The following is a 19,174-nucleotide window of genomic DNA, read 5'->3' on the forward strand; positions in this document are numbered from 1 at the left end:
CTTTACTCACATAAGTAAACAAGTTAAAGGTAACAGGACTGCTCCCCCCAAGTAAAGTTATGCATGTGCCTGTTTGCAGAACTGGGGTCTTGTTTTTCTTTCTCCTGCCCTCATCTATATTTTTTACCAGACTAACACCGCTCTTTGTGATTAACCTATGTCCATAAGAACTTGTGCAAGTTTTAGCAGGTGGAAGGATGTCATTTTGCAATGCAAAGTCCCACTTCCACCAGAAGCAAATCTGACGTGGACTGACCCATTTGTCCAAAGGACAGAATTTTCACCACAAAAAAACAAAACAAAGGGAAAAAACACCCAACATTTACTGGTATCTGCAACCATCAATGTAAGTCAAGAAAAAATAATGACATTCACAAAGGTAAACATTCACACCACCCTGACTCACAAAAGAGAGATCTCCACCTCTTGTTAATTTATCTGGAGTATTCCTAAAAGGGGAAAAGCCACAGATATGCCTCAGAATCCCAGAACAAGACATGTATAGCAAAGAATACTGCACACCCTGGCAAAAATATACAAAGCATGAGCAGGGTGAAAGACATGCCCTGGTGGGGTATTTACTCGATATACATAGTAACATTTACGTGAGGGCAGGCTGGAATTCGAAGCCTTGGAACACAGCCGAACTGCCATAGTTTCCATGACACAGTGAGGACTGGTCTACACTACAGACCTACATCGGAATACAGCAGAACCTCAGAGTTACGAACGCCTCGGGAAGGGAGGCTGTTTGTAACTCTGAACTAAACATTACGGTGGTTCTTTCAAAAGTTTACAACTGAACGTTGACTTAATACAGCTTTGAAACTTTACTTTGCAGAAGAAAAATGCTGCTTTCCCTTTTTTTTTTTTTTTTTTTTAGTAGTAGTTTACGTTTAACACAGTTCCATATTTGGGGGGTTTTTTGGTCTCTGCTGCTGCCTGATTGCGCACTTCCGGTCCCAAACGAGGTGTGTGGTTGACTGGTCAGTTTGTAACTCTGAGGTTCTGCTGTAACTACCTCATTCAGAGGTGTGAAAAATCCACACCCCGGAGTGACACAGTTATACCAACCTAAGCCCCCACGTAGACACATTCTCCTGGTGACACAGCTATCGCCTCTCAAGGAGATGGATTAACCACGCTGATGAGAGAGCTCTCTCCCGTCAGCTTAGAGCAACTTCGTTAAAGTTCTATAGCGGCACAGCTGCACTGGGGCAGCTGTGCCGATGCAAGGTTTTAAGCGTAGACTTGCCCTGAGGATGGGAGACCACAGAGCAAGCATAGGAAGGACTCTCTCCCGCACTGACAGACCTGATCTACCTTTGAAACAGGGCAACCTAGCTACATAGCCCAGCGGCGTGAAAACCTCACACTCCTGAGAGATGTAGCTAAACCAGCCTAAGCCCCAGTATAGACACCGCTCCAAAGTTCTTCCATTGACCTACTTCCTGCCTCTTCGGGGGGTGGATTTACTACGGTGACGGGAAAAGCCCGGACGTCACTGCAGCAAGCGTCTCCACTAGAGCTGTGTAGCTGCCGTGCTGCGGCTGGGTCACCGTCGCGCTTGTCGTGTAGACATAACCTCGCTGAGCTGGGCTTTGCGCCAGCTCCACGCAGACCAATGAAGACGAAGCCTGGAGGTAGAATGGGGCAGGCCACAGGGTATGCAGTGAGGAAACTGCAGCGGTATAGACGACAGGGGCCTTGTATTGTGTAATAAATAGAGGAAACTCTAAGTGTGGAACAGGAGCTGGTTTATCTCACTTTATTCAAAGTGGATAAATTTAGTCATTGTACAAAACTGCTTATTAAAGTCATATTCAAAAGCTATTCTTTTTAACTCTAGTGTACCCTCACCCCCCAAAAAATAAAAAGGTGTCTAATTCCCCTACACCAGGGATGGGCAAACTTTTTGGCCCGAGAGCCACATCGGGGTTCCGAAACTGTATGGAGAGCTGGGTAGGGAAGGCTGTGCCTCCCCAAACATCCTGGCCCCTGCCCCCTCCCACCCCGACTGCCCCCCTCAGAACCTCTGACCCATCCAACCCCCGCTGCTCCTTGTCCTCTAACCGCCCCCCAAGACCCCACCCCCATCCAACCTCCCCACCCCCTACTCCCTGTCCCGACTGCCCCAACCCCTATCCACACCCCCACCCCCTCATAGGCCCCCGGGGACTCCCACGCCTATCCAACCCCTGCTGTTCCCCGTCCCCTGACTGCCCCACCGGGACTTCCTGCCCATTATCCAAGCCCCCTGCTCCCCGCCCCCTTACCAGGCTGCTCAGGGCTGTGGCTAGCTCCGGCCACCAGAGCCAGCCACACCGCCCGGCAGCAGCTCACAGCCCCACCTCTCTGAGCCCTAGGGGCATGGCGGACTGAGGCTGCGGGGCGGGGGGACAGCAGGGGTGGGGCCGGGGACGAGCCTCCCCAGCCAGGAGCTCAAGGGCCAGGCAGGACGGTCCCATGGGCCAGATGTGGCCCACTGGCTGTAGTTCTCCCACCTCTGCCCTACACTGATCCAGCAACTTGCAAACCCCGATGTAGGAAGTGGAGTGAGATTACAGTCCATTCCCAACTCCGGGGCCGGAGTAGCAGGCAAGAAGAAATTGCAGTGTGGATACCCCATTATTTTTATTATTATTATTATTGTATTATTTGTATTCGCATAGCACCTAGGACAGTGGTTCTCAAAGTTTTGTACTGGTGACCCCTTTCACATAGCAAGCCTCTGAGTAAGACCCCCCCTTATAAATTAAAAACACTTGTTTATATATTTAACACCATTATAAATGCTGGAGGCAAAGCGGGGTTTGGGGTTGAGACTGATAGCTTGCGAACCCCCCAAGCAATAACCTTGTGACCCCCAGAGGGGTCCCAACCCCCAGTTTGAGAACCCTTGACCTAGGAGAAGGGTGGCCACTCACACACTTCCAGAATACCAGACATCTCAGTACCTCCGGGAACTGCATAGGCTCGTCACCGCCGGTCTGACCCCACCCCATGTTGCATGCGAGGTCACACCATACAGGGGACACCACTGTGAAGAGCACCCCACTCTTGCTGGTCTGGTGCGTGCCAGGTCACGCCAGCCAGGATAGAGCAACATACTCTTCAAAATGACATGTCAAGTTTTGTCTCAGGACGGGGGACAAACCACCCAAAACGAGGGCTGTCCAGTTTAAAACTTCACATTACACATCGTCAACTTGTGGAACTCCTTGCCACGGGATGTTGTGAAGGCAAAAAGCATAACTGGGTTCAAAAAAGAATTAGACAAGTTCCCAGAGAACAGCTCCAGCAATGACCATTAGTCAAGACCCTCAGAGATACAACCCCATGCTCTGGGTGTCCCTAAGCGTTGACTGCCAGAAGCCGGGACTGCATGACAGGGGCCGGACCCGCTGGATCAATTGCCCGGTTCGTGAAGCCTCTGGTGCTGGCACCGGGGTAGACGGACTATTGCTGGGACCCAGTCCAGCTGAGCTTACCTTCTTCAGCCGCCTCCCTGCCTGGCTGCGCCAGGCGCTGTACAGACACAGAAGGGTCCCCTCCCACACCCCCGCTGGCTTGGTGCTCTGGCTTTGTAAACCGCCACTTTCCCAGGGCTCAGCGGGTGGAAATCCCCACCCCACCCTGGCAGGGCGCTGCAGAGGGGAGCCCAGGGGAAGGGGCAGTGCCCGGGATGAAGGGCGGGCTGGCCTGCAGCTGGGCCAGGGCGCCCCCAGCAGCAGGGGGCAGGCGAGACACACGCGGCCAGGGCTCCGGGGCGGCTCACACCCCGCATTGCCAGCGGGGCTCCCGCTTCGGCCGGCGGGCAGCCCGCCTGGCCGGGGCGGGGGGGGGGGGGTGCGGAGACTCACAGTAGAGCAGCGCTATGCAGCGCAGGAGCACGATCCTGCTCAGCCAGAAGGTGCCCGGGCGCAGCGGGGGCCGGGCAAGGGGGGGCCGCTCCCCCTCCTCGGGGGGGGCCCGGGGGACGTCCTCCCCCCCCCTCCTCCGCTTCCTCAGCGTCTCCCCGGGCGCAGCCATGCCTGGAGCATGCGCCGGTGGCCGGGTGCCGCCTCCCCTCCCCGGCTCATTGGGTCCCGCGCCCGGGGCCGCTCCCCTCCTCTCCGGGGCAGGGGCCCCGGCCCTGCTCGGCCCCAGGCTGCACGGTCCGCCGGCGCCACGTGGCTGCTGCAACGCGGGCCCCTCTGCAAAGACCCCGGGGGGGAGAGCTGGGGAATGCGGGACCCAGATAAAGAGGGGGGGGGGCCCTCGCTGTGCCCGGGCAGGATTGCAAGAGCCCCGGCCCTGCAAGCGGCCGGCCAGCCTGGAAGCTGAGGGAGCCTTTCCCTCGGCTGCTTTCTGTCATGGTAGTAACGCCAGGTAAATAGTAAAGGCTCTGAGGGGGCCCTCAGCCTTTGAGCAGGAATCCTCCTTAAAATCAGCGAGGAGGGTTGTTTGTTTGGGGTTTTTTTTTGTTTTGTTTTGTTTTTTAACTAATAAAGATCCAAATATCAGAGCTGTATTAGTCTGGATCCCCAGAAAGGAGGAGGCAGCTGGCACCGAGATCCAAAGTTAGCCCAGCTGGGCCAAATTTAGCTGAAAAGCCCCCCCTAGAAATACATGACTTTACTGCTGTGAATAGTCAGCCCTGTTCATGCTGAAATGTCTGCAGCACCGGGGCTTAAGCTGTGAAGAATCCAGCTCTGCCCACTTAGCATTCCAGAGGGCCCACTGCAGTGTGGAGAAGCGAGGCAGGATTCTCCTAGTCTGGTCTTCTTAAAATCTTGGGGGGGGGGAAACAGATTGATAATGACCTGTAGTTCACCTGGGACTGTCCCTCATAGCCCTTGCTAACCCCCCACTACCTAACTTCCTAGTTTGAAACATTTGCTTCCTATTACTGGATTATGAACCCCAGCAGAATATCTCCTCCCCCTTCTATGTCTCTACAGACAACTGCATTTCAGAGCCTGAATGATGGTCCTAATCCTGCAAAGGCAGGCAGGCTTAATTTTACTGATGTGAGGAGTTCCCCTGATGTCAAAGACAGGCCTCCTGAATAAAGTTACACACGTGCAAATATGTATGCTCAATGCTTATCCTTACCACTGTGAGTAGTCGCTTTTAAATCAATGGAACTCTTCATAGCAGTAAAATCAAGAATATGCATAAGTGTTTGCATCAGGGCCTTTCTCTGTTAGGGAAGGGGTTTAATACTGTTGTTGTTATTAAAAGCCCATGTGATGCATCCTTTTTAGGAGATAAGGGCAGGGGGTGGGGGTGTCTTCCACATATAAGGAAACAGATCTGATTAAGGTGTTTACTTAAATAATGCTGCTCTTAGCATCATTATAATCGTTTTTTTTGTTTGCTGAGGTTCATAAAATTCTCTCCTCTTTATTCAAGTTCTCAAACTTGGAGCAGAATTGCTTGTATTGGTTATTTGTTTCATAAGGGCAAAAAGAAAAATAACTTTGCAATCAGCTGATCTACATGCTGAGGCTTTATATGTAAAAGGTTATTTTAAAAGGAAAATATGAAAGTTACTTATAATTCATTAAAGCAGAGACAGTACAGGGCCTGATCCTGCAGTCCTTACCCAAGCAAAACTTCCATTGAAGTCAATGATTAAGGACCGCAAGATTGGGCCCTATATTTTTTGAAGAAATGTCATACTGGATTTATTTATTTATTTATTGCACTACCTAATTATAAAATGTGTAGGACTGACTGTGTTAATAGCAAAGGATCCACTAGGAGCTGTTGGAGAAAATGTATGCATATTAAAAACATTTATTAGTTTACCCCTTAATTTACCCTAAATTTAACATTTATTTGCCCTTCACCAGGATGGCAACTCCAGTGAAACACAGAAGATAATATCTGTAACAGCATTAAAAGAACACCTCTGCTTTTTTAGGAAAAGCTCTGATCGTGACAAGTTTATGCATCTGATTACTCACGTGAGAAGTCTCAGTGAAATCAGTGGGACTACTCATGTGCTTAAAATTAAGCACATGGGTAATTGTTTGCAGGATATGGGAGTTTGTAACACACACCAAAGGTATAATTTTCAAAGTCAAGGCTGACCACTGCATCCTTTACTCACCTCAAAGTGGGTTTGAGTTGATCACCCTGCGGATAATCTTGAATTCACTGAAACTTCTGTAGCTCGCATTATACGAAATTCACATGATTTCAATTTAGTATTTTGTGTAACAGTAAAACACTTGACTCCAGTTCAAGCCTATGTTTCTTAGTATTTAGGAAAACGCTTTCAATAAAACAATCTGAGCCAAAGCACTCATAATTTGTATGTTTAGAATCCCATTCTGTATCCTATTTAAGTAAATATTGTGGTGATAAATTAGCTGAAGTCCTCCGAGAAAGTATCTGTTATCAGGTGTAACGTTATTCAGTGCTTTTCAGCCTGCAGATCAGTTCCTTATAAATGCCTCTTTTGTTTTTGCTGTTTCCCATCACTGTTGCTTGCATTGTTCTCATTAGAAAAAAAAAGTACATAATGGTGCATTGTATAGGCAAGGAAAAATAACCTATTTGTTAAAGGCTTCTGGTATATTATGGTTGCTCTCTCTCCCTTTGGATTAGCCGCAAGGTTTTGCTAGATAAATTTAAGTAGATGTAAGCTAATGATTTCCTTTGTGAGGTCTTTATGAAACTTTTACAGCAAATTCCACATTAAATGTAAATGTCTGTAAAACAAAGTGGCTAATTGAGGAAATTACTGAGGAAAAGCAGGGGATCTAGTTGCAGAACTCCACAAGAAAAGAGCAGCCGGGGACTGGGAAGGTATGTGTATAGCAGAGTGTTGAATCCATCAATTTTCTTTGCGTAAGATCACTCCAAAATCTGGTAGGTAAGTGGATCTGGACAGAAAGCAGAGGTGATCAAAAAAACAAAACCAGCCTCAGAGGGTCTCTTGTGTCAATATCACCTTTCAACAGTATGAGCTGCAAAGTTTCAAGTGCATTCAGCAGCATAAAAGTGTCATTACTCTAACGGCATGATCCAAGTCCCATTAGAGTCCATAGAAAGACTCCCAGCACCTAATAGATTAAATTAAATTTAAGAATGGATAGAGTGAAATGTCAGATTCAATTCTCCCTTCATTGTCTAAGTTTATGATAGTACACGGGCACAGTACGGTTTTGTGACGATGTAAATTTGGATCATCCTCTACGCTTGATGATCTTCTGCACCATTATTTATTTATTGCCTTGTGGAATCGTCTTTTAAATGTTGCATTTTGTTGTTTGCCTCTTAATTCTTTTCAAATTAAGATTCTGTACAAAAAGAGAAGAAGAAGAAAACAGACAACATGTGGCTGGTAGCATTGAGTCCTGAAGTCTCAAAGGGAAAGTGATTAATAAATGTACGACATGTAGGCAGGCCCTGAGATCATTTATGTTGGTCCTTATTCAAGGAAATACAAGTTCCCCCCACCCGGCCCCCACCCCATTTTGATATGTTCTAAACAGCTGCAAAAGGCAACAGAGAAACAAGCATTTACTGTCACAGCGCCCAGCAGCTGTCCCCAGCAGCACCTCAATCCTGCTGTCCCTGGCACCCTAGATTACCCTGTGTTCATTCAGGTCTAATCTTTCACCCTTCCTCTTACCTGAGATTGAGTTAAAATAAAAAAAGTGTGAATTTGAGCAGAAATAACTTCTTAGTAAAATAAGTTTAAACATCTGGGGAAATTATTTAAACATACAGTCAATTATATATTTTTAAATCACTGCCAAATAGTCAAGTGACAGTGTGTTTCGGTAAACAGGAGATGGGGATCCCTCAGCAAACATGGGTGCTGCTGGTTTGACAGAGGTTTTATGGCACGACCCCTTTTCCATTAAGGGTTTGATCCTGCTACATTGTAGCCAATTAGAGTTTTGTCACTGACTTCAGTGGGAGCAGGATTCGTTCCTAAAAGGATCATTGGCCGGGACTCTCTCTTTGTACAGCCCCCAGCACAATGGGATTCTGGTCCATGACTAGAGCTCCTACATGCTGCAGTGATACAAATAATACATAATTAATAATATTGTCAGGTTGAACATTGCTTAGCAAAGACGTGCTCTAGTTCAAACACAAGTTATCAGGCTTGATGCAGGAATTACTGGGTGAAATCCTCCGGCCCGTGTTAAGTAGAAGGTCAGACTAGATGGTCGTAATGGTCCCATCTGGCCTTAAGCTCTAAGTACATACATATTTTCAAACAGACATTTTTCTTACCTATGTTACTAATAATATCTGAGATTATTAAAAAGGAAAATATATTTATTTTTAAAATCTCATTTCCTGTTCATTATTTCTGCTCTTTGTTTGTGTTTTTATTTCCTCCCAGCCTTAACAAAGAAAATTGTCAGTTTCACTTTTATGATCAATTTCCGCTCTTTAGTCTAATCTCAGGCACTCTCACAGGGCTGCCAACCCTGCCAGAGAATGTTCATTTGTTTTTTCAAAAACTTGTTCTGTTGAGCTTATTTTTTTTAAATCACACAAACATTTCTGTTGGTACAAACCTTAATTTTACAGACCCAGCATTTTGGGCCAAATTTAACATGCATGTGTCTCCTTAGCGCCCAAGCCAACCTTCCTGCTCGCCCAATTGAAATCATACAATTATAAAAACAAATATCCTTTCCCATGTTACTAATAACTCCTGAGGTGACTGAAGCTGAAGGGGATTTGAAGAATCTCACTGTCTGTCTGTCTGTCTTTCTGTTAAGCAATGGAGAGATTAGTAGATGGGAGTCAGTTCAGATACTGAAAAAAGAAAAGGAGGACTTGTGGCACCTTAGAGACTAACAGATTTATTTGAGCATAAGCTTTCGTGAGCTACAGCTCACTTCATCGGATACATGAGCCTGCCTAGCACAGGTGTAGAGTGATCAGTTGGCGGCTCCTCATCAGTTGGCGGCTCCTTCACGGGGCCGTGAGCACGGGCGTGTATTTGGCGCGGTTCACCTCCATTCCGGACACTTGCCCCTTTTGCGGCGTGAGGGAAACCCTGGCGCACGTTTATCTGGAGTGCGCCAGGTTGCAGCCCCTATTCCGGCTCCTCACCAATCTTTTGTTACGGTTTTGGTTGCACTTTTCTCCTCACCTTCTCATCTATGCACTCCCTGTCCGTGGCCCCACTAAGTCGCGGGACCTCCTGGTCAACCTCCTCCTGGCCCTGGCTAAAGCGGCCATCTATAAAACCAGGGTGAGGAGGTTGGCCGATGGAGTCTCCTGCGACTGCGGGGCCTATTTCCGCTCCTCTGTCCGTTCACGCCTCCGAGCGGAGTTCCTCTGGGCGGCGTCCACCGACTCCCTTGACGCCTTTGCGGAGCGGTGGGCGCTGTCCGGGGTTCTCTGCTCGGTGTCCCCGTCCGGTTCCCTTCGTTTGACCCTTTGACCGCACTCCCGTCCCTGTTTTTCATTAGTTGTCCCCCGTAATTAGTTGGTTCTCCAGGCCCTGTGGATCTCCCCCTTAGGCTGTGGGGGGATCCTTTTGTAGTGGACGAGCTCTGCCCGCCCACGTCCTGGATTCCCAATAGGACAGGTGTAGAGTGATCAGTTGGCGGCTCCTCATCAGTTGGCGGCTCCTATCAGTTGGCGGCTCCTTCACGGGGCCGTGAGCACGGGCGTGTATTTGGCGCGGTTCACCTCCATTCCGGACACTTGCCCCTTTTGCGGCGTGAGGGAAACCCTGGCGCACGTTTATCTGGAGTGCGCCAGGTTGCAGCCCCTATTCCGGCTCCTCACCAATCTTTTGTTACGGTTTTGGTTGCACTTTTCTCCTCACCTTCTCATCTATGCACTCCCTGTCCGTGGCCCCACTAAGTCGCGGGACCTCCTGGTCAACCTCCTCCTGGCCCTGGCTAAAGCGGCCATCTATAAAACCAGGGTGAGGAGGTTGGCCGATGGAGCCTCCTGCGACTGCGGGGCCTATTTCCGCTCCTCTGTCCGTTCACGCCTCCGAGCGGAGTTCCTCTGGGCGGCGTCCACCGACTCCCTTGACGCCTTTGCGGAGCGGTGGGCGCTGTCCGGGGTTCTCTGCTCGGTGTCCCCGTCCGGTTCCCTTCGTTTGACCCTTTGACCGCACTCCCGTCCCTGTTTTTCATTAGTTGTCCCCCGTAATTAGTTGGTTCTCCAGGCCCTGTGGATCTCCCCCTTAGGCTGTGGGGGGATCCTTTTGTAGTGGACGAGCTCTGCCCGCCCACGTCCTGGATTCCCAATAGGACAGGTGTAGAGTGTTACATGTATCCCTGCAAGGTCAAAAAGCATTGGCTAGACAAGGAGTGCAGGGGACTTGTTCCTGCATTAAGTTTGCCCTACAGCTGCCAAGTTATTCCTGCCTAGAAGCAAGAGAAAGGCCTAAGGAGGGGAGCATGTAGCTAAGCACCTCATTAACACAGTGATAGTTATAATTAAGCCACCCATGCCCTGCTCTGCTTTTGCCCTGCTCTCTTTAGCATAAGAGAGCAGCTGTGAGAGATGTTTCAGATTTACTTCTACTCACTGGGAAGGAATACTCCTAGGGTCTGATTGGAACCTGGTTATCGTCAGTGGGGCCCAGATCCTCAAAGGTATTTAAGCGCCATTCCGCACTGATTTCAGTAGGAGTTAGGCACCTAAATACTTTTGAGGCTCCGCTCCTAGGAATCTCATCAGTGGGTTTTGAATCACACCTGTGCTGCTTAAACATACTTGTCCTCACACGGGTGGGAGCGCACAATAACCTTTCACTCCCGTTCTTCAGGTGTGATCCCAAGGAATTTTGGGATCAAGGCTGGAAGCCATAGAGATTCCTAGAATTAAAGTGAAAGCGTGAGTGCATTCATTCAAATTAAGGGCCACCGGCTGCCACCCCTATACACAGTGAGCAGTACCTTATGTCTTGAACAGGCTCATTGATTTCAGTGAGATTACTGGAGGAGTAACGTACGACTCGTGGATAAGGGTGGATAATTTACCTGAATAGATGGTTTTCCTTGTTATAAGGCCGTGTGTACTCTTACAAGCATACAGGGGCACAGCTGTAAGTGCTCGTGAGTTGCATTATGCCGACGGGAGAGAGGTCTCCCATTGACCTAATAAAACCCGCTCCATGAGCAGCAGCAGCTATGTTGTCAGGAAAGCATCTCCCGCCGACATAGGGCTGTGCACACGAGCGCTTATGCCAGCAAAAGTTATGTCACTCAGGGGTGTGTTTTTTTTCACAATGCTGAGCAACAGAAGTTTGGCTTATGTAAGTGCTAGTGTAGACATGGCCTAAGGCTCTGATCCCATATTGAACGCTTCACAAGCGCAGGGCTCCGTCTTCACAGAGCTCTGTGTAGGATCCAGGCCCAAAACACTAGAGTTTGTTGTTTATTTTAAAGGAAGTCTAAACTTTCAGTCTTTCACAGCTAGTTTAATTGCAATGAATGTTGTCACTGTCCTTTTTGTCGCTGTGGTTGTTAACAACCGACTTTCCCAAAAGGATCGTGCTTTACTTGCTTCACAAAAATCCCTGAGCAGCTACTGAGCTGTTGGCACCAGGGTGATGTTTTAATCCTGCTGATATCAAGACTTCTCCTCTCCTTTTAGGACAACCCATGGATCACTCTTCTCTGGCAAATGTGGTTTTGCTGTGAATCTCCTAGTATGAGAGACTATGTGATTTTTTTTTTTTAATGACCATTAAAATGGGCTCCTAATGGTGAGTACCAGCCACGTTGTGTTAATTTATACACATTTTAACCCACCCTGCAGCTTGGAAAACAGACACTACAGGAGACATACTCCTGGAGGGCTAGGATTAAAACCCTGTCCCTTCCAAACTCACCTCTCCCACTTGAGCTAAGGGGGCTTCCCCCTACCTAGCACTTGTAGAAAGTTTCTGGCCTCTCAGTAGACCAACCACTAGAGGGAAATACACACTCATGCACATACATACGTGCACAAAGCAAAACCATTAGAATGGGTTAGAGACTGGAGTTTGGAGTAGCTTCCGCTGCATGGTAGGTCTGAGTGAGCACAAAGGAATGGTAGAAACATATGGAGACTCATCATTAAGCGGGTCTGATTCGACACCATTGATGTCAATAAGAGCTTTGCCATTGATTTCAAGGGGTGCAGGATCAACCCTTTTAAAGTAAGGATGTGACAACTAGAGTTCTGGTCATAAAAGACTGATATACCACCATTGCTGTGCTTACCCTCATTAGGAAGCAGTGGGCTAGTTTATCATGCTCACTCACTCAAAATGCTCTGTTGATGTCAGATGTGACTTCAGGGCAACATCCAAGGAGGACCCTTCCCACATACAGACTCACTCCTCTCCTGAAGGCAGAGCTGTGACTTCAGGGCAAGAACCAAAGAAGAGAGACATGCCCAGACACGCACCTCAGCTACTCTAAAAAATTACTCAGCCAGCCAACTCCTTGCCAAGAAGCATAGCTCCATCTGACAAATGCACAACTTGCTAACTTTGCAGCTGACACAAAATTCAGTCTGAAAACATTGGGGTGCTCCAGCTATCCAGAGTCAGTTAGGAGAGCAGCTGCAAGGAAATATTACAAGAGGAATTTCCTCTCGCATCCTCTATAAAACACCTGGTTAGCTTAGATGTCCATGTACTTCCCATTTATGCGCAAGGATTTGTAAATCAAATTTTAGCTTGGAAACCTCTTGTATAAAGGCAGGGATGAGATTCTAGAAAGGGTGGACTTCTTTTGCATGCAAATGTTTGGGGAGGGGGGTTGTTTTATGGTGGGATTTTGTTTCTTTTTTTTTACTCCAGTGAAAAGTAAAATCTTTCATTTGTTTAGCTCTAATTGAAGGAATAATTGAGTGAAATCATGTGGCCTGGGTTATGCAGGAGATCAGACTAGATGATCACAGTGGTCCTTTCTAGCCTTAATATCTACGAATGGATTGTCCATCTTTTCTTCCTTTGCATTTCGCTTGCGTAACAGCTACAGGTAGTGAACTTTGGAGATATTTTGTTGCTCTGACCAGCTTACTTGAGTATAATATGGCGGGCCTTTGAGTCCCAAGAGCAAATGCAAACCTCATTGCTTGGCTTCCTAATCCATGCTTGCCCATGAGAATATGCCCTGAAGCAGGCCAGCAATAGCAGAAACTTTGCTAAAATAGGCCAAATTGTATTGATCCTGAGTGGCACCTTCCCCTGTTAATCTCCATGGAAGCCTCTTCCAGATTTGTGCGGTGGTGTGGCTGGTGAGGAAAGGGCTGGGTTAGCAGCACCAGCCTCCCTCCAAACCTGCAGGGATTTCCCCATGGAAGATGACTCTGCTCTTGCAGGATCTGAGTTGGGGTAGAGAACACAAGCAGATGTGCTGCTGTAGGGGATAAGAGTCATTAGGAAATTGCACCAACACCAGGTTCCTCCCCAGCTGCCCTGAGTTCCTGGATGAGGAGGATCACACGTACCCTGTCTGCTCAACTGAGGGGGTTAAGATGGAAAGTCCTCCATTTTCCCCAAGGGCATGTGGGAAGGACTGTGTGAGCCTTAACTCACCCCCACACTTCTATGAGTCTTCACCTCTTGTTTTGGGGATCAGTCTCTGCTCCCCTACTCGTCTTGCTCAGCCTCAGATCGTTTGCAACACGGTTGGAAGAGGATGGTGACGCCTGACGCAGTAACCCCATCCTTTTGTTAGGTACTGCAGAGTCAGGTGACTAAACATAGAGCTGCTTTTGCTAAGCATGGGTGTGGAAGGATGGCCGTGACTACTGTAATCACAGGAGGAGATTTCCCCCCACAGAAGCCATATCCTTTCCCAGGTAAGGCCACACCTCGTATTGCTAGCACTATCAAATCTTTGTGGCAGCAAGGCATCATTGGTAAACGTACCTCACTATCGAATTCACCAATTTGGCCAGTACAAAAACCAGATGTTGCCAATACCTTGGGTTGTCCTGACGTCAAAGGAGATGGTTCTGGATTTTCATCATTAATTATGCTAATTGATGCCCCGGTATCAATAATAAATCGAAAATGGCGGCCCCCTCCCCACTGCTGATACTGTGACCGCAGACAATCACAAGAGTGAAGTCTGAGCTATACTACGCTTTCCTGGTGCAAACCAAGCCAAACAGGAAGCTGGGAGATTGTGAGGCCGCAGCTGGTCCATGAGAGGCTCTGTCTTGCACAAGGTGCTCTGCAGACTGAATGTCATAACCTCAGTTAAGCCACCTGTACAATGGATGTAATATTCTTTACCCAACTCAGGGGGATGCTGTGAGGCTGAATTAATTAATGTTAACACAGTGCCTTGAGCCTTACATAAACAGGCATTAGAGAATGCTTGTTATTGTTAGTAAATCGCCAAAAGGGAGAGTTTGCTTTTCAGGCTGAGTACAAGACAGCACTGCGAAAGGACAGATCCAAAGCCTGTGGAAATCAAAGGGAATATTTCCACTCACTTCAATGGCCTTTGGATCAGGCCCTAAAAAAGGATTTCTGTGAATTCCCAGACTGCTGTTCTAACGTCTGTAGCCCGGATTGTTTCTGTGAGACAGGGATTTTGTTCTACTAAAAGCAGGATTCAACCTCTTTGAGTTGATTTTTTTTTAAACATTTGACGGTTCATATTTTTTTTACAGCCCACAGGGTAATTTAGTGCAAGCTAAGAACTGCAGCCTTCTTGGGAAATGACACAAATAAGCAAATGGGTCAATTTTAGAAAGAAATAAAAGTCAACTGGATCAGAGTATACCAACGTTTGGAGTGATAATCATGGTTAGATTTGGATTTTGATCAATGTCTATGCAATTCCCTGCAGAGTGTGTGTGTGTACAGACACATACATGGTTCCAATTAAATTTACTGCAGTTTATATTTTTAATTTCAAAATGTCTGTACATCACAGTTAATAAACAAGAGTACTAGCAAAACATGTCTTTGTTTGGGGTTTTTTAACCTTGTCATATTGGAAACATTCACACATTTTGTAATTTCCCTTGTAAATCTCAATCGTTCTGTGTTCCACTTTCTGGAAGAAAGCAGCAGCTATAAATGTAATTTTTCATTTGATCTCTTTGTGATTTATAATTATAAGGGTGGATGTGCCCAACCATAATTAGAATCAAATGCTTCAACTTTATTCTGCGAAAAAAGGACTTTCTTGGAAAGACAGGGGGAAACGGCCAAACAAACAACTTCTCCCCAACCCCCCCTTTCCCCAAAACCCCAAAATCATTTTAAACAAATAAAATGAGAAACCATGTGGACAACATCAGAGGTTTGTTTGTTTGTTTGTTTGTTTGTTTGTAACTGGAACTCTTGATGGACCCGTTGATCTAACACGATAAAAGAAAAACAAGAAATAGCAACGAACACTGCCTCCTCCCCCCGCCCCTTAAAAGAAAACTACCGCAATTTGCACAATTTGTCCTTCTGATTGCTACAAAGAATTCTTTTGAAACGACTGAACGAATCCAAAACTCCAGCACGCCGACCACCAAGTGAAACTGATCTGATGAGAAACCAGCACCGGGGAAGCGACAGGTTCCTGGCTCCCTCGCGTTTATAGGTGTCTCCCTCGCTGGCCCACCACAGGTAATTCATTTAATCCCCTTCCTTGTCAGTGCAGCCCCACTGGGAAGTGACACCAAGGTGTGCGTGTGTGGTTGTCGGAGGCGGAGGGGGGAGGGAGGTGTTGTCCCATAGTTTCCAGCGTGATTAAACTAGGTCAGTGTCAAACTATTTGCTAAAAGAACAGGGGGACTTGGGGCACCTTAGAAACTCACCAATTTATTTGAGCATCAGCTTTCCGATGAAGTGAGCTGTAGCTCAGGAAAGCTCATGCTCAAATAAATGGGTGAGTCTCTAAGGTGCCACAAGTCCCCCTTTTCGTTTTGCGGATACAGACGAACACGGCTGCTCCTCTGAAACGATTTGCTGTATCTCTGACAACAGACCAGGATTAGGCGAAAGGCTATCCGTGTTCTTGCCTGCCGTGTGGAATAGTTAGTGTCAATACAAGAATTAATAGTAAAACGTGACATCTGGTAGGCTGATGTTGGACCCTAGCAATCAAGTCATTTCAGAACCAGAAGCAGGGATCACAGAGCAGAATTTTGGACAGGGACAGAACGTGTTTGACTGTGAAGCATGAGTTTAGCCCCACAAGATATAACACAGGAAACAGAAGTAGGCGTAGGAGCCTTCTTGTGATAACTCGAAGTTAACTTTAAACACGTCCCAGACATGTATAATGCATGACCTATGGGTCATGGCATGAACTAGATTTTGCAGGGGTTTGTGTATGTTATCCAGATAATGTACGATGTCCGCATATCGTGTGTATGCATGTTTTATATTTGTGGGTGTACACATAAACACTAGAGATCTCACACATATACACTGTACGTTGTGTATACACACAGAGAGAAACGTGTTCAAAAATCCTTAAACATAACCACACAATGTAATTTGGCACCATGACCTTTCCCCTGTTACTTAAAAAGGGACCAGAGACTAATATTTTACCAGATACAATCTCAGGGTGCTATTCTTTTAATGGTACTAGCAGTTTCACACCCTGTAAATAATTTTTACCTTAATATTATCTGAACACTTAGAATTTATTGGAGTTTCTTTCTTTCTTTCTTTCTTTCTTACTCTTCCCTGCTCTCAAGGTTCGTTTCTCACACCAAACGCAATAAAGAATATAACGATTTAAGGAACCGTTAACATTTGTGTGCAAATCAAAGACCAAAACTGGAATGAGAACAGAGAGAAGAACCTCAACGTTTCAAAAATAATTTCAAATTCAGGAAACGTTTGAAATAAACATATTCCTTTAAAGGGAAATGGCTGTTTTCAAACCCATGGATTATTTTGCTTTTTTTACTTGAAAAAGCAAGGAAGCAAACACAACAGAATACCAGGCGCAATCCGAGCAGATCTAACCCTTTGGGGGAAAACCCTCCCTTATATCTAACCAAGCATGGCAGTTGGAGTCTATATCAGCAGAATGAGTTTGTCCTAAAGAGAAATATTATTTCTAGCTGGAATGAACCACGCTGGGGCGAGCCGCCGGGCCTTTGCCTGGAGTGTTCATATTCCTGGAGGTCGCACGAATCCAGCCTCCTTTCTTCGGAAAGTTCGCAAAGGACCCAGGAAAGTTTGTCGACAGCGCACCAGCTTGTGAATGCCCTGAAATACCCAACGCCTGGAAATCAAGACCTGCCTTTTATTTGAAGCAATCGTGCAGGAGGACAGTGTTTCAAGAGCTAATCGCCCCCGCCCCGCTCCCTCTCTGACCGTAGGTTAACAAACGGGCAAATCTATTAGTTCAAAGATTTGTGCACTGTCCTATTTCCTTTCTGTTTGTTGGAGATGACTGAATCTCCCTTTCCCAGTGCAGGTATAATACTGAGGGCTCACTGCAGCTAGGAAGGAGTAAATTTTAAAGACTATAATGGGACCGAGAAGCGCCAAAATATGCAGATCTAGCAACAAAAATATGTTAGTTTCTGGAGAGGAGCCCTCCAAACGGAGCACTTATTTGAGGAAATTAATTAGCCGCTCCAGGAGTTTGTCTATACACAGAGCCAGGTTGCAATTAGCTGTGGCTTTTTGTTTCTAAATGCAGCGCTGGGACTTGTGTTAATATTTGCTGTCGGATTTAAATAAACGATCCGCCTAGTTGTTCTGTTGCACAGATGCGAAATGCACGGGTTCCAGGATCCGCCGCTTGAGGTATAACCGTAGTCATCTTTACTTACAAAAATAACAATTAGAAGGGGGGTTTTGTGGTACATAGGAATGAGCCCCGCTGTTCCTGGAGCGCTGGCATGCACTTTCCAGTCAAACTTGGCAAAACAAACAACAACAAAAAAGGGTAATTAGCCACCCTCCCCAACACACACACACACACACACACCTCTCTCTTTGTAAACAGGAGTCGCCCCCTGTGTAAACACACATCAGACGGTCGCACCTTTCAACCTTTAAAAAGATCAATTCATTTTCGTTTGGCTTGATTTCTCCACTGAAACAAACAGCTGGACGGATCGATACATTTTCACTAGGGAAGTTTTTGCAGCCGGGCGATCTTTTTTAAGAAAAGGGCCGGCAGCTGCCAAGGTCCCATTTCCCGAGAAATGACCCTGTCCATATTGCACCTAAAGACACGCCAGAACCACGCTCTCTGAGGATCCGTTTTGCACTCCGTGCCGGTCTAGTTTTGACTCTTCGCGGAGTTTCTCCTGGAGTCCTGTGAGTGTAACACACTGAACTTAAGCCGCGAGCCAGGTATAATTTAACCCTTCATCCTCCTGCCAACTCGGCTAGGATCCCAACGTTGCAAATGGCCCTTCTGACACACATTCAACCTTCCACAAGCCCCTCAACACATTTCCCTGCCGTCTACACGCTGCGTTCTCTCCCAGGGCTGCAGCTTTCTGATGCAAACGTAGTTTCTGCGGATGTGATCATTGATAACCCAAGGGTAATAGTCTTCAAAACAAAGAAGCCTGTTACTTTCAGCTTACTCCGACATCTTTTCTTATGGATACTTTAGCTTCCAATCCCAGCACTGCAGAATATTTACTGCACCTCTTCCTACATACCTTATATCCAGCTCTGGGGCGGGGGACAGATGTGATCAGTTTGGTTTAGAAAGGGTCTAAATTGACAGTAAAACATGCTCTCACTCTGAAATCGACAGGTAACCCGCCCCCTGCACACACACATAGACAAACCCGCAACGAGCACAAATCCGTAGTTAAAACCAGGGACTCATACAACAGGAGGGGGGAAACCCCCCTCTTTTGCTCTCTTTTCATTTGTGTCGAATAAAAGGGATGTCCTTCTTAGCCTGGGCATGCCAGGAGCTTAGCCTGTGTCAAGGGCACCAGTAGGAATCCCACTGAAAAGACCCCCAGGAATAGAGTTAATGCCAATTTCAGCCACTGAGGAGCAGAGGGGGACCCTGCTTTCTGGAGGCGCAGGGTGCTAAACCAGCCTGCAGCATTTCGAGCCTTTGCCCCTGAAACTACCGCTCAGTGTGGATGCAAAGAACTAAAACGAATCGAACCAGCCACTTCCTATCTCTACCCTCCTCTCCCCAAAATCAAGACATTCTTCAAAACCTCCGCAGGTGAGCGTGCTCCTCCTGCAGCAAAAAGGAGCCGCACACCAGCCAACCCGCCACTC

General features: G+C 47.0%; 1 protein-coding gene across 2 annotated transcripts in view; it reads right to left on the reverse strand.

Moving 5' to 3' along the window:
* LMF1 (lipase maturation factor 1) overlaps positions 1-19,174 on the reverse strand; it is a 362,817-nt gene that overhangs the window by 342,677 nt on the left and 966 nt on the right. Inside the window, exon 1 of one of the 2 annotated variants that reach the window (XM_084641520.1) lies at positions 3,864-4,064. The exons of the other annotated variant lie outside the window; for it this stretch is intronic. Coding sequence (XP_084497646.1) covers positions 3,864-4,032 — 169 coding nt within the window. The 5' untranslated portion in view covers positions 4,033-4,064. Of the gene's footprint in view, positions 1-3,863; positions 4,065-19,174 lie in introns of those variants that run through there. 2 annotated transcript variants of the gene reach the window in all.

The sequence above is a fragment of the Lepidochelys olivacea genome, assembly GCF_965140295.1.
Source record: "Lepidochelys olivacea isolate rLepOli2 genome assembly, chromosome: 10".
In the NCBI taxonomy this organism is placed as follows: Eukaryota; Metazoa; Chordata; order Testudines; family Cheloniidae; genus Lepidochelys; species Lepidochelys olivacea.